This window comes from Pagrus major, chromosome 4 (assembly GCF_040436345.1).
Source record: "Pagrus major chromosome 4, Pma_NU_1.0".
In the NCBI taxonomy this organism is placed as follows: Eukaryota; Metazoa; Chordata; class Actinopteri; order Spariformes; family Sparidae; genus Pagrus; species Pagrus major.
In genome coordinates this window covers 1,921,795-1,936,273 of record NC_133218.1, presented here as the reverse complement: position 1 = coordinate 1,936,273, position 14,479 = coordinate 1,921,795, and the positions used below count along the sequence as shown (strand labels likewise).

At 38.1% G+C, this 14,479-nt stretch overlaps 1 protein-coding gene across 1 annotated transcript; it reads right to left on the bottom strand.

The window, feature by feature from the left end:
* Positions 1-1,927: 1,927 nt before the first annotated feature.
* pop4 (POP4 homolog, ribonuclease P/MRP subunit) lies at positions 1,928-14,464 on the bottom strand. The gene is made up of 7 exons (XM_073464166.1): positions 14,374-14,464; positions 10,791-10,846; positions 9,426-9,655; positions 9,263-9,340; positions 9,075-9,136; positions 4,067-4,168; positions 1,928-2,886 (listed from the first exon to the last, which is right to left on the bottom strand). Exons 1-7 carry the CDS (start codon positions 14,378-14,380, stop codon positions 2,750-2,752), a joined length of 672 nt encoding a protein of 223 aa, XP_073320267.1. The 5' UTR covers positions 14,381-14,464; the 3' UTR covers positions 1,928-2,749.
* Between the last annotated feature and the right edge of the window lie 15 nt (positions 14,465-14,479).

Genomic DNA, 14,479 nt, shown 5'->3' with positions numbered 1-14,479 from the left:
TAAGACGAACACAGAGAAAAAGAGGCGGGAGCAACATTTGAATTCAGAGAAGGTTACACAAGAAATTCTTAAGGAGGAAATTCACAGATCATCAACATTCTTGTGACAGATTTTCCCTTTGCAGCTACGCACGTACACTTCACTTCTAATGTGCTGCTACACATACTGAGAGTTAGATCTATTGATTGAGTCTATCAGTCAGTGTGTTTGATTGTCAGGAGGGACATCAGGAAGAAATACTCTGACATAGATCTGTGTATCTTTACTTAATCATATACATCTCATCTCATTAAGTAATTATTTTTATCTCAGGTAAATATATATATATATTACTCATTAACTAATAGTCTTTATACTATGTTCATATATATTAACTCTCTAATTAACCAATTTTCTTTAACTTATATCCATATATGTATATGAACTCATTAAATAATTTATTAGTGTGATCTTTCATACATACACAGTATACATGCATATACCTACATACACACCTTTCCTGCTCATTGATGAACTTGTATTTCGCCTTGCACTTCATCACCAACTATCCATTTAATTAAAAAAAAGATGCATTCCACACTGTCTGAGCATCTGAGCAACAAAGACAAAAAAACATTATTTGTACACACAATGAAAACTGTGAGAAAAAAATTATCCACTACACCCAAATACTTTTCTATTGTGACCAGAAACTATAAATAGAGTGAAACTGTCCCGACAAGAGTTCATGTTTCACAAACACGTGCAGTATTGTCAGACTGGTCGAGCAGGTGGAGAGAAAAAAGAGTTGTCAAACTGCCGCACGCTGCCAACTCTTGTTTGTCATTCATTGCAGTGTCTAGAACCCTCGAACACTGAAACATTCACATACTTCCATTCTGGATTCTATTTCTACAGTTTAAATGCAGTTTTTTTTGTTTTGATTTGTTTTGTACATGTATCCATGTAAATTATTTCTTTGCAATACGTAGTTTAATACTTACAGAACACTCAACTTGTATAGTTTTTTTATTTATGTGCTTTATTACATATTTATTACACCTATTTTCCTCATACATGTGTACATTACAGTCCTGTCTATTATTTACCTGTCTTTGTCAGCTTCCTTGTTCTTAACTGTCTTAACTCTGCACATTCTGCTGCTTTGCTTAATTTCTTCCTTCCAGTAGCTGGCTTTGTGGATCAACCACAAACAGGTGTATGCTTTTATTTACAAAAAATAATGTTGTTAAAGTTGCTCAGGGTAAAAATTAAAATAATCTTGTCTTTGTACAATTCAATATACAGAATTAAAAATGATTGGCAAATTATTGCATCCTGTTTTATTTCTCTAACTTTCTGGAATCCTGATGCTGCACCTGTTTTTCCTGCTGTAGAATGTATGTAGCAAAATGTCTGCTGTGAAAAAGTCCTTTATCTTGGTAAGTGCATTAATTTGCATTGAACAGAATGATATTTAAGTACAGTGCTTAAGTAAATGTACTTAGTTACATTACATCACTGCTATTATACTAGGAAATAGACCTCAAATATTCCCTCATATGAATCCTGTACATTTACAAACATTGTTGAATCATGTCCCCATGCTGTCTGAGAGCAGACATTTTATCCATCTGGCTAACATCTGCTATTTTTTTTATTCTTAATTGTACTCTATCAGTGAAATGGCTCCCATTGACGAGAGCTACATGAAATGATTCAATAAAATCTTCGGTTCCCATTCCATTACTCCACTATGAGCAAACCTCTGAAAAAGACATACCATTGAGAACAGTTTACTGAGAGTTAGTGATCCTCAGGGATGAGTAATGACTGAAACTTAGGAGCTGATATGATGACCAAGGTTGTATGATGCTATCAAAACAATACACTTTGTGATCTTCTCTGAGGAATACAGTATTAGTATTATGAGAAATAGAACATAATGGAACATAAGAAATGTTTCTTTAATTTAATAAAATAAACAAATTCATAAATGAAGTAGACATTCAAAAGCCTGAGCAGGAAAAAGTTTAGAATCATCAAAAAGCTTTGATTCCATTTTAATCTGGAAACACCTGATCAAAAACTACAAGTATGACCAGGAACTCAATCACAACTTTTTCTACAGAACCATTTAGGTCAGTTTGCAAAAAGTACATATTTTCAATACCTAGCTCTTTAGCTTCGAAATGGAACGAGTGGTAAATCTTCAGCATTCTCACAGAGAGGATACATTGACTGAGAACAGGATGTAAGCAGAGACAGCATTTTCATAACAGTCTTCATGTACAGGCAGCAACTATACGATAGTCTTGGTGGTGAACCTCTGGACATTCCTGATTCTAAAAACACTGACCAAGAGAAAGCAGCAGAGGCAAAGATAACCCTAACAGAGTTATTTACTCAGACTTGAAAAATCTCTTTAAACAGAGACACAAAAGACATTATACAACCATTTTCAATGGCTGTTTAGTACTCCTGTGACATTCTGATCCTGGGCAAGAAGAGTTGGTGGAGTCCAATTTCAAAATAAAGTGAGACCTGTGAAAGTGGTCCACATGCAATGAGGTAAAAAACTGAAGCTGAATTAAACATTTTCAAATGACGTTTTATGGTCTCATACAGTAAATGGCCACAGAGCATCTGCTACACACTGCTATAACATTGTTCTTGCAGTTCCTGCGGACTGCCCATAGAGGGCAGTGAAAGTCTGAGCATGTGATATCTCATTGAGGCACACTTGATCCTCAAGTGACAGTCAGCACAGTTACAAGTCGATGGTTCCTCTCACTTTAAACTTCTTGGCAGAGCGTTCACTGGCTCGCTGCACAAACTTGCTTCCATAGATGTGGGAAACAAAGCCGTTGATCTCCACTGCAAACACACTGTTCAGCTTTGGGATCACTGTCACACAACAAGTGGAGGGTGAGAAAAAACAAAGGAACAAATGCGTTAACCTGTGAAAAGTGAAAATTTTCATTACACTGCTATCAAACTGGTGCTTAGAGAGCGTCCAAGACTGGAAGGTTTCACCATAACTTGGTTGCAATAGCACAATATTATTCTGGGAACCAGACAAATCTCCAAGCTCATGTTTTATTTGCTCTGGCAGACGTGACTGGTACCCTGCCCATTTAAAATAATCTCCATCCATCTTGTTTTTTGTCAGGCCAATCACATCCATTTATCTGACAATGGGCAGATTTGTTACGAAACAACCAAGATGGCTGAAAGAGGGAGGTTGGGCATCAGAGAAAAAGAGAATATTTTCACATGTAACTTTATTTCAACCAAACAGAGAAGGTGATTGCTGGAACAGTACAAAGTCTGACCAACAGGGTTTGTGAGTTTTTTTTTTTGTTTCACAATTATCTGTGAGGTAAAATTACTGTTTTTGTCAATGTAGTCCGGTGTCTTTGAGGATAGCAAGCCAATGTCCGTTTCTGGTTAAAGAAAAATCATCTTACTCTTTATAGAGAAACTATCTCTGTACAGATCCTTTATAAAATGTTGCCACTTTTAGTGGACATACTTTGGCATTTTGGTCTTCACCCATTTATAAGGCCCTTTGGAAATTGAAAAAAAATAACAAAGAAATATTTTCACATTTAATTTGGTGAAAAGGGTTTATTGCAACCAAATCACGTTGAATTTCTTTATATATTTTTTTCAGATATCATTATATTGTGCTAAAAGTATGTAAAATAATCAAACTGATCAATCAATGTAAAGAATGGACCTTTTTCACTGCAGATAATTTGAATGGTCATAGCTGGAGAGTCAGAGTACCCTGGGACTAGCTTACCTAAATGGAATGCAGTTGTTTTAATGTTATCAGCTACACCTGGACTTTTCCTGCCAAAGCCAAAATATCTGAAAACAGTCTATTGTGTTCTACTGTTATGGATGTCTTTACAAATGATAAACTAAATTCAGGTTGAATAATATTAAACCAGTATTGTTGGTTTGTTATTACAACTCGGTCAGAATCCTCTGTTCGAACAACACCACTTATGTTAAACCATGCTGCTCAAGGTTTAATACAGGTGAGTTTCAGTGAGTGATACACGTCCATCTGTCTCACCTTTCAGTTTGTCTTCTTTGGTGATGATCTTGAAGACATGTTTGAACTCTTGGACTAGAATCCCTGTAATCCCTACATATGATGGGCATTTAGACCGGACCACTGTGAAAGAGAAAAGAAAAGAAAGTATGAGTACTACACTGCAGTAGCCTGCATCTGGGCCAACAGAAATGCATCCAGTCGATGGTCGTTGAGCAGTCAGGAGTTGTGATATTCAACTCATATCAAAAGCAGACAGTCATTAAAAAATAAGTTATTGTTTTAAGCTTAAAATCATAGCTCAAAATTATTAGTATTAATATGACATTAATAAAAGTTATTATACAGACTACTGTGACTTGACCAGCGATATGACCTCATAGTCCACAGAGTAATAGCTGATGAGGCAAGAGTTGGTCTATTTACACACATATTAATTTAGGGAAAATATTTCATTATAATTTTAGTAAAGCATTTGCAAAATCAGAATGTGTTCAGTGACTGAACTGTAAAATGTACAGAAACACAAATGACTTTATAGTAAAACATGTGTCCACTAATCCACAGACAAAGACGTGACGACAACAAAACACAGACTAATGTACAGTGATGAGACACTAAAAGAACAAAGACATTCAGGGACTTGGATCAGGTAGATGTAAATGGAACTGCGCTCAGCAATGCAATGGAGCCTGAAACGAGAGAGCTGAGACATAACTGTGCCTGCATCATTCAGAGCTGAGGATATTGAGGGTAAGCTGAAACATACTGGGAAATTTAAGCTTGAATTTAGTATTGTTGGAAAACTTGTTATGCCTGATGAGGCTGTAAGGGAGGGAGGAGACATGGCGTCTGAGGAGGATGAAGAGGGAAGTGTATGTAAACTTCTGACCACAACTGTATGTGTGTGTATCTGGTCACCTAAAGAGGGATACATATGTAAAAACACAATCAAAAACAGCAGTGACACTATTTCTCATAAATTCCCAGCATGTTTTCTTGCCAGATGAGCATCTGGCAAAGTAAATAGCACATAAGCTGAAACGATCACTGCAGATTGTGAGCTGGCTGCGGAGCTCCACACCGGGGTAGTCAGAAGGAGGACAGGTGCTTAGCACCAGTTAAAGCACAACCACAGGCACATCACACACACACCATTGGGCGTGAAAAGGTGGAGCGACAGCAGCAGCTGTAGCTCAGGAGGTAGAGTGATAATCCAGTAATCAGAAGATTGCTGATTTGAATCCCCAGCTCTCCTGGCTGCATGTATGCAATATCCTTGAGCAAGATACTCAACCCCAAATTGCTCCTGCCATCAGCGTGTGAATGTGATAAGTGTTGTAAAGCTGTCAGTAGACTGGAAAAGCGCTAGAGAAATGCAAGTCCATTTACCATTTTGTGTTTTATTGCTGTCTAAATATACATGTCTATAGTATATGGCCATTCTGGTTGCTATTTTTTTTTTTTGGCTGGAATTCTGAAACATTAACAGCCAAATTGCTTGTCAGAAAATAGTCTACGGTAAACTCTGCAATACTCTTGTTATCGTGGGCAGCGTACTGTAAACTGTATTGTGAGTAACTCTGTGACTCCCACCCCTCCTGACAAGTTTGCTCAAAACAATGACATAAGTAGGCCTACATTGAAAAGGAGAGACTGCATTACAATCAGTGTTTTCAGGATGGAATTAATACCAATACATCTTTCTCTCCATGTTTCTCTGCATGTGTGTCTCATGTGAATGTCTGTAGACGGGAAGAGTACAGCAAGGGCATTTTGTCCACTTTTTAATCAAACACGGATGGTGTAATTCTCTCTTAGCATCTCCCTCACTCTGTCCACCAAGGGGTCATAATTTAAAGAAACTATTCATTTCACAACATAGATCTTATATATATATATATATATATATATATATATATACACACACACACACATATACACACACATATATACACACACACATACATATATATACAGTACATACATACATATACATATATATAATACATACATGCGTATATACACACACACATATAATACATATATATGCATATAATACATATACACATATATAAAACATATGTATACATGTACATATATACATATACACATACATTATATATACATATATGTTGTCACAAGACAAGTGTATTATTCCATCGTTTAGTTTCCATCGTTTCCCCCGTGATCCTGAGGTGCAAGCTCGGTGGCTAGTCAAGATTAGAAGAGATGATGTCACTCCCACTGATAACACTTGGGTCTATAGTCGGCATTTCAAGGAAGATGATTTAATTGCAACGGCTGGGGGACGTAGACAACTTAAAAAAGGAGCGGTACCCTGCCTTTATGAATAGATATGCTACACCAGCACCGAGGCAAAAATGTGTGGGAGCGTCACCCAAAATGCCCCTCTCCCTTGCCGGACTACGCATCAGACTCTGATTGCGAGATGAAAGTACCACCGGACCACGACTACTGTGTAACTCCATCAACATCAGTGATGGCATCAGAATTAGCAGAGGAGAATGAAATTTTAGAGAAGGTGGTTTAGGAGCAGCAACAGCAAATCGAAACTCTGCAGCTACAGTCATGATTCGGTCTGGAACGCCTTGCATGGTTCCTTCATCCAATTAATGTATGTTATTGTTAATATTAACCCCAACTTCTTACCGGCACTTCCAGGCCTTTTGGCAACTTGTGGAGCCAGCTGTGAACACCAAGATGGTGCGGATAACCAGTGCCAGTGCAGCCTCAACTCAACACAGATCCACAGTAAGCTATGTTATCAGGGTCTCATAGATGCATGCATATTTACTAAACTTAATATTACTTTAGTCTGAAAGGTTAGCCCATTGGTGCTTAATCTTAACTGCAATTTGAACTAATGCAAACGTAATCACAAAGGCTGCAATTAATAACCATCTTTAACTATGTTATGTAGGTGCTAGATATACTGTTATATACACAGTAAAATATAATTGTACATATGCAGTATCTTGGCTAATCTTTTTTCATTTTCTTTTGTATGTCTTTACCAGAAACTTGCACCCATAGACGAGTTGCTTCCGTTTTTAATGCACCTCTCCGTGATCTCGCCAACTATTTTGGTATCCACCGTACCACAGTCAGCAGAATTATAACCACCTGGACGCACGTCTGTACCACCTTCTTGGTTCCATCCGTTTGTGGCTACCAAAGGAAGCCATAAAAGCTCACTTAACATCAGAGTTTTCCCCATACGCAGATACTCTTGTTCTGCAAAGTGAGCTGGTCTCCAATTACAATTTGCACACCACTTTCCCCCCATGGTCCCATCACCTTTGTTTCTCCACTGTATCCGGGCTCTATGAGCGCTAGGGAAATTTTTAAAATGTCAGGGATTACAAAATTCCTTACAGCTGACATGGCCATTATGGTGGACAAGGGGTTTCTTGTGGACACTCTTGTACCCCGCAAAGTTTATCGATCTGCTTTTCTGTCAAATAATACTCAAATGAATAGACAAAATGTTGAACAAACACAATCTATCGCCCGTTTGCTGGTTCATGTTGAAAGGTGTCACTAGCATAGTGAAGTGCAAAAAAAAAAAACTAGAGTTAGCTAACTAGCTAGCTATATAACATAATTTACCTTCGTAATTTTCGATGAACGATGAAACATAGAATTTAAAACCCTTCTCCCTCTTGCTCGTGGGAACCACGGATGAAGCTTGAATTATCCGGTGGACATTGTTAATATTAATTCTTGGTAGGTGTTGCAGGGACCTGGTATAGAAAGCCATGGTGATTCCGTCTACAGCTACTGTCGTTGTTGACACCGGAAGTGCCACCGCCCACCAAACAAACAAACATGTTCATAAACGCAACGAGCAGATAAGAAGGCTTAACAATTATGTCTGCTTGTGATATGGTAAAAGGTTTGTTTCTATCTGCATATGACATGGTAAATACAGCCTGACAGCCTCATTTTATAACTGTTATTTCTTCTTAATTCCCATAAAATCAGATACATTTCCATTATTTCCCATGGGAAGTTTCAACCTTAAATTTGCAACCCTAATACACACAATTTGCAATTCCATGGTAACATACACCATCCAGTAGGTCACATATCACATCAGCGTTGTACATGTCTGATAGTCTTTGCACATCTGTGCTGTGTGACAGAAAAGGATAACAGAAACATAATCTTTTCTACACCCAATTGGAAAAAATACAAAACTCATAACAACTGACCCCATGCTGGAGCTATAATAGCACTTATTTGTCAATAACTTACAATTCTTATTATAGAAAAAATTATGACACATTGGGCAATGTAGGTCAGAACCAGTGTGTCAGAGCCTACAAATCTGATAAAAAGCTTCATAAAAATTATCCCTACTTCCAAGTGGTGTTGTAGTACTCGAGATCGGTCTTGGTCTCAAGACCATTTTTTGAGGTTCTTGGTCTTGTCTTGGAATCGAGGGCATTTTTACTCAGTCTTGTCTAGGTCTCGGACTGGGCGGACTCGGGTTTTTTGAATGAGACTGGTCAAGACCACCGCTGATAGGCTTTTTGTCCATGCCTTACTGATACGAGTGAAAAAGGACCCTCTCAAAAACAGCTAATAACTTCAAATATTTGGTAGTGTAAAGATTTCCACCAGCTAAAAAAAAAGAAAACTCACATTTTGATGTTTGATTTTCCTTTGATATATATGGTCTTGGTCTTGTCTAGGTCTCGACCTCCAAATGTCTTGGCCTTGTCTTGGTCCCGGTACTCTCTGGTCTCGGTAATGTCTTGGTCTCGGTTGGTGTGGTCTTGACTACAACACTACTTCCAAGGTCTACTCAGGGCCATCTTAACAAAGGCCACAAGATGAAACACATTGGTCTAACAATAAAGTTGTTCTATAAACTACAAGTTTTTCTGGACTTTTGACCTTTTTAGACTTTTTTCTTTCTCCAGTTGGTGAAGTTGTGATAGCTAGTGTTACTGATTAAAGTAATTATCATGTTCATTTTAGAGAAAACTAAAAAATCTACCTGTGATAATGGCACCATGGAAGTCTGCTTTCAGAAGCTTCTGCTGAATAAACTGTGGACTGCTGTAAAGACACAACATGACATATGAGACTCAATATACAGTAAAAGTAAAGCGGGCAAGAGGGCTTCAGTGAGCAACTAATGATGAATGTCAGGGTTCAAATCTGTAGAGCTACAAACTGATTTACCTTGTTGATTTCAATCCACTGCACAGGTCAGTAATGTATTGTCTCCAGAGTTCGTGCAGAGGCAGGAACAGCTTGTATCTACAATGATAATGATAGAAACAGTGATGCATTTTGCTGCAGTCATGTACATTTGTCAACGTGGGGGTGCAGATTCCTGACCAACCTCTGGTGCTCAGGCTTGATCTGGAAGATCTTCATCACTCTCTTCTGCCGAGCGTTCAGTCCTTTGGCTTTCTTGCTGTTCCTCTTCGACTTGTCCTTCTTAGGCCTGGAATAGCCCAGGATCACAGCCTTGTGACTCAACATGCTCTGCAGTTTATGTTGTGATTGCTGCTGAGTGCTGTTTTTCAGGAACGCCTTGGTAAAAGCCTGTGCTTTAGAGTTGATCTGAGACTGGAAATGAGGAAATAACACCATTTACAATTTACATTGATTATGTGAAACGTCTTGTTTTTATCTTTTTTCACAACATGTCCAGTCTGTATATTCTTAAAAGGTCAAAATAATAATTATGAGTGGAAAAAAAATGATTGCAGTACATGATCAGTGCTGATTATCTTATTGGAATTTGTGTTGTGAGGAGTTGTGACAAATATAGGGACTGAGGCAGGATATTTTACAGTTAAACTTAACTTTAGTATCAAACATCAACCTTCAATTTTATTAATAATCTTTACTAGACTAAATCATTGTTGCCGTTACCCTTAATCTAATCGTATTTATTATTACAATTTATTTGTTAGTCGTTTAGAGCCTAACCAGGGATAGGGGCTTGCAGATTAGCTTCAGCTAGACACTATATACATCGCATTGCTTCTGCCTGTGTAACAATCAATCAATGCAATCGGTATTTGTGCCAGTTAAACTAACAATTAAATACATTACTACAATAACTAAGTAAAAGCAATAAATAACTGCCAACCTATTGGTAAATAATACCAGTCTGCTACAGCCTTTCATAATATATACCTGCTGATTATTTATAGATTAATTCATTTTAAATTAATCTAGTGACTGTTTTGTCTATAAGCTGTTAAGAAAGAGTAAAAAATGCCTGTTATGAGTAAAACGTCTTGGAACTGACCAACAGTCCAAAACCCAAAGCCAAAAGATATTCATTTCTGCTAAAAAAAAAAAAAAAAGACAGATTATAAAACTAGTTGTAGATTAATATGCTGTTTTAGCTCTAGATATCATGTGACTTTATTTTCTGCGGTAAATCTTGGCATCAATTGTACAACAACACTGGAAATGACATTGAGAGATAACTTCAGGGCTTTTCACACTGCATATACTTTAGGCTAAGAATAGCACTGGGTTAACTTAGCCCCTTTTCACACACAGATTGTTAACCCAGGGTTAACCTAAACCCAGGGCTCTGGAGCACACTTTGGAATGTGCCAGTCTGAACGCTTTCTTAGCCTGCAGCTAACAGCTCCCCTCACCTGGGGCTAACCACAGAGTGAAAAGCACTTGGGATTAACAGTTAATACTGACAGCACACAGATCATCAAATGTATCCGTTTACCTCAACACCAAGAACATCCACCAGATCACGAGGAATTGTGGCCCGAACAAGTGCTTCTGTTGAAGGGAAAAACAAACCTGGAATTACTCAAAACCTGATCAACTTATGCAGGAGTGGTCAGAGGACCAGTGTAGTCCCAGCACCCATCCACAGAGCCACATAACAAACAAGAACAAAACAACACTGAAGTCTAAGTTTTATCAATTACTTTTATCTTAGAAATACTCCTACTGCATCCAAGCTGGAAGCACATTCTGGCTGCAACTAACAACTTTTTGTTATTTATTATTAATTAGTACATCTATCATTACCTCTACTAAAGAGGTTATCCCTTAGTCTGCTGGTTGGTTTGTCAGCAAGATTACACAAAAACTACTGAACGGATTTCCAAGAAATTTCCACAAAATGGAATACAATCCATTAAAAGGACGATACGAGAATTTTTCCTTACTTTCTTTTACATTGTGAGATGTTTTTTGACATTTACATAAATTTCTCAGGGAATAATGCATAAATCTTGATGAAGAATCAGGCGCAATTAGGTGACTGATATCTGTGAATTAGTTTAATATGCATCCAAATAAAAATCTGGAAAAAGTAGATTTATATATGTTTTTATTTGATATTGGATTAGGCTTGACTGAATTAAAGGGGACTGTTGGGCCTTGGCAGAAGTATGCAAGAGAGATCCGCACATTGGAGATGCAGGAGGCTGACAATCTCATCAATCTCTCATCCATTTTCTTATTTCTTTCAGAACTGAACGCTACATTACACACTCCAGAGAGAGAGTGTCTTGAGAACCCAGATAATGCCAAAGAAGTCATGGAACTTGTTGACTTTTTCACGCCGGTGTTATTGCATAACTGAAACACTGCAGCAGGAAAAACTCCATGCTCAGTCTACCGTTTCATTGTGCAAACAGGTTATAGACCATTGCATGAAAAGTACAGAAGACACTGAGAATGACGTAATTATTGTCAGTGCGGGTCGGAAATAAAACTTTTTGTGCTGGCTGACAATGACAAGCATCCACTAATTTCCTGATTTACAAAAGTTATTTGTTTTTGAAGGAACTTCCCTGTGACATTGATGAATGAGGATCCCACTTGTACTATGTTAACCTTTCCACATTCTTGAGCTTTAAGTGCTCCCAGGGTATTATTAAATGGTTTTGAAGTATAGCCTTGAGGGTATTTAATTAAAAACACCACAGGCTCTTACTATTTAAATCTACAACAAGGAACTTTGATTTTCTTTTTTGATTCTGGTGGCCCAAAGTAAGCTTTGATGTAGTGCTGTACCACCAGACTACAGAGCAGCTTCTTTCCTCAGGCTGTGAGACTCCTCAATTCATCCTCAGCACTCCACCATTAAAATAGTTTGAATGACTTATGACTTCTCTGACCTGGATGAGTCGGAATTTGAGTTTTTTGTTTTTTTTAAAAAAGAATTTGAGTAACTATAACTTTACAGAGAAAGCCAATCTTCTTGCTGATGGTATTGTTTGCTTATGTAGGTCATTAGAGGCATCAGTATTAAACTGAGACTGTTTTATTACCAGGTAAAAGTTCCTTGTAGTATGTTTAACCAAAGTACCTGTGTGAGCTTAAATGTCAAAGAGGAGACTTAAGAGATGATAACTGGGTACTTGTCTCCAACAGCTGTCATGGAGTAGACAAACCTGTCCGATGAGCTACTGCAGTGCTGCTCTACACACAGTCAGACTGGGAAAATACAGGGCCAGTTAGCCAGTTACCAACTGGTTACAGCAACAAATGTCTCAAGGAGCAGTCTCTGCAAGGCCCCCAGTTAACAAAACACAGGCATTTAGACCTGTAACTGTCATCATATCTAAAAATGCAATTATTTTTGAAAATGAGTGGTAGACTCCTTTCACTCCTTTCAGAGACCAGTTTGCCTTTAGTTTTTTCCCCATGTCACTTTCATCATCAGAAAAACAAGGAACAGTAGAAGGCAGCAGCTCATTTACCTCATCAGACTACATGCAGAAGATGTTAAAACTTGTTTCATTATGCCTTAATAACATTCTGAACTTGAGACATCGTTTTTTAAGGAGCAGATAATGGAAGTAGCTAAGGAGTGAGACATCTAATTTCTTTCTGATCTCTGGTAGTTGCACATGCTCAGTACCAATCAGGCAGCTGGCAAGGATCTGGTAATCTCAGCTCAGACTGAATGATGTTTGAGCGCTGCTTGAACAGAAATGGATGGAACAGTATTTACAAACCGGTGTCCTTAACATAAACACGCATCATAGCATTGTGACTGAAAAAGGGGCGAAAATTAGCATGTTCACCCAGGTGTTGTGTTTCCATCACAGCTGACTGGAGCTGGAGCCGATAAAGACCTGTGACTACTGCAGACTCATCTGACGGCAGTAAAAAGCCAGATATTACTGGGTCTAAGCGGGTTTCATCCAGTGTGAAAGGGGTATAATTCTGTTCAATTTTAGTCTTCTCACAAACATATTTGTAAAATATTAATGTATAATAAATTAAGTAAAATGAACTTTGCTTTGCCACATTGCTAGAAAAGCATTAGGCAGGCACATGGGTTATACAACTCCATGTTGGAGTCATATTTGTTTCAAGGTTCAAGTTTGACAAACAAATCAACCATTTAGTAAAATTAAGTTTCAAGCAGCTCTGCATCATCTCCAAACTCAATGCAACTCTCAAACGTTTTCAAGATCCATGTTAAGCACTCTTTTACTCATTAGGCTTTAACTGTGCCTAGTTCTTTACCAGCCCAAGTAATTCCCCTGAGGTTTCCATACAGCTGTGTTTTTCATTATTGGCTCTCTATGGCCATGAGCCTTTACTGCTGCTGTGATTACTGCTGCGGTCATTAGTGCTGGTACAATATGGTGGCAAGAAATGATCTATTGTTGCCGTTGTTGTTTCTATTATTGGCTATACTAACAGTAATGATATCTGATTCTTGCAATTATTATTTCCTTTATCATCACTCATTTATTTTTCGTTGTCCGTGTTTGTTCCCTTTTTTGTTTCCCTCTGTGGGCTGTAGATCACGGTGGATCAACTGTGTTGTGTGTACATTTGAGAGTGAGGTATACATTAATAACCCCTGGTGGTTCTAGGGTCAGGACACAAAAACTCAACCCACATCTTCCCACAGCTCACACACTGACTGGGTGATGAGCTGTGAGGACTATAAAACACAGTGTCTTATTCTGAGGGCAGACATCTCAATGCCTTTGTGCACTGACTGACACGGGTCACATACTGTGAGCTGCCATCGACTATCTGCTCAGATTCATAGTACTATTTACTCATTCTTACATCACTGTTCCAGATTTTGACTGAAATATATTCACGCTACGTTCTTGTGCAGTAGCAACCATTTTGTGAAGGTGATATGGCTCCATGTAGGATGAAATATGCACGTTTTAGAAACGGTTAGCAGACTATAGACAGGGACACACGGCGTTGAATTTTAAACGAGCTTTAACAGAAGTTACAGTACACTAATGTCGGGGTTAGGGTCAGTGAAACAACCATTACGTTCTTTTCACCGTAACTTCGAAAATTAAACTCACCGTCCATTTTCAGCTTCTGCCGACTTCCACAAGAAAACGTAACTAAATTCAGTAAAACAGTTCAACACATTTGTTTTGAATGTTAACACGAGCAGGATCCAGTCAC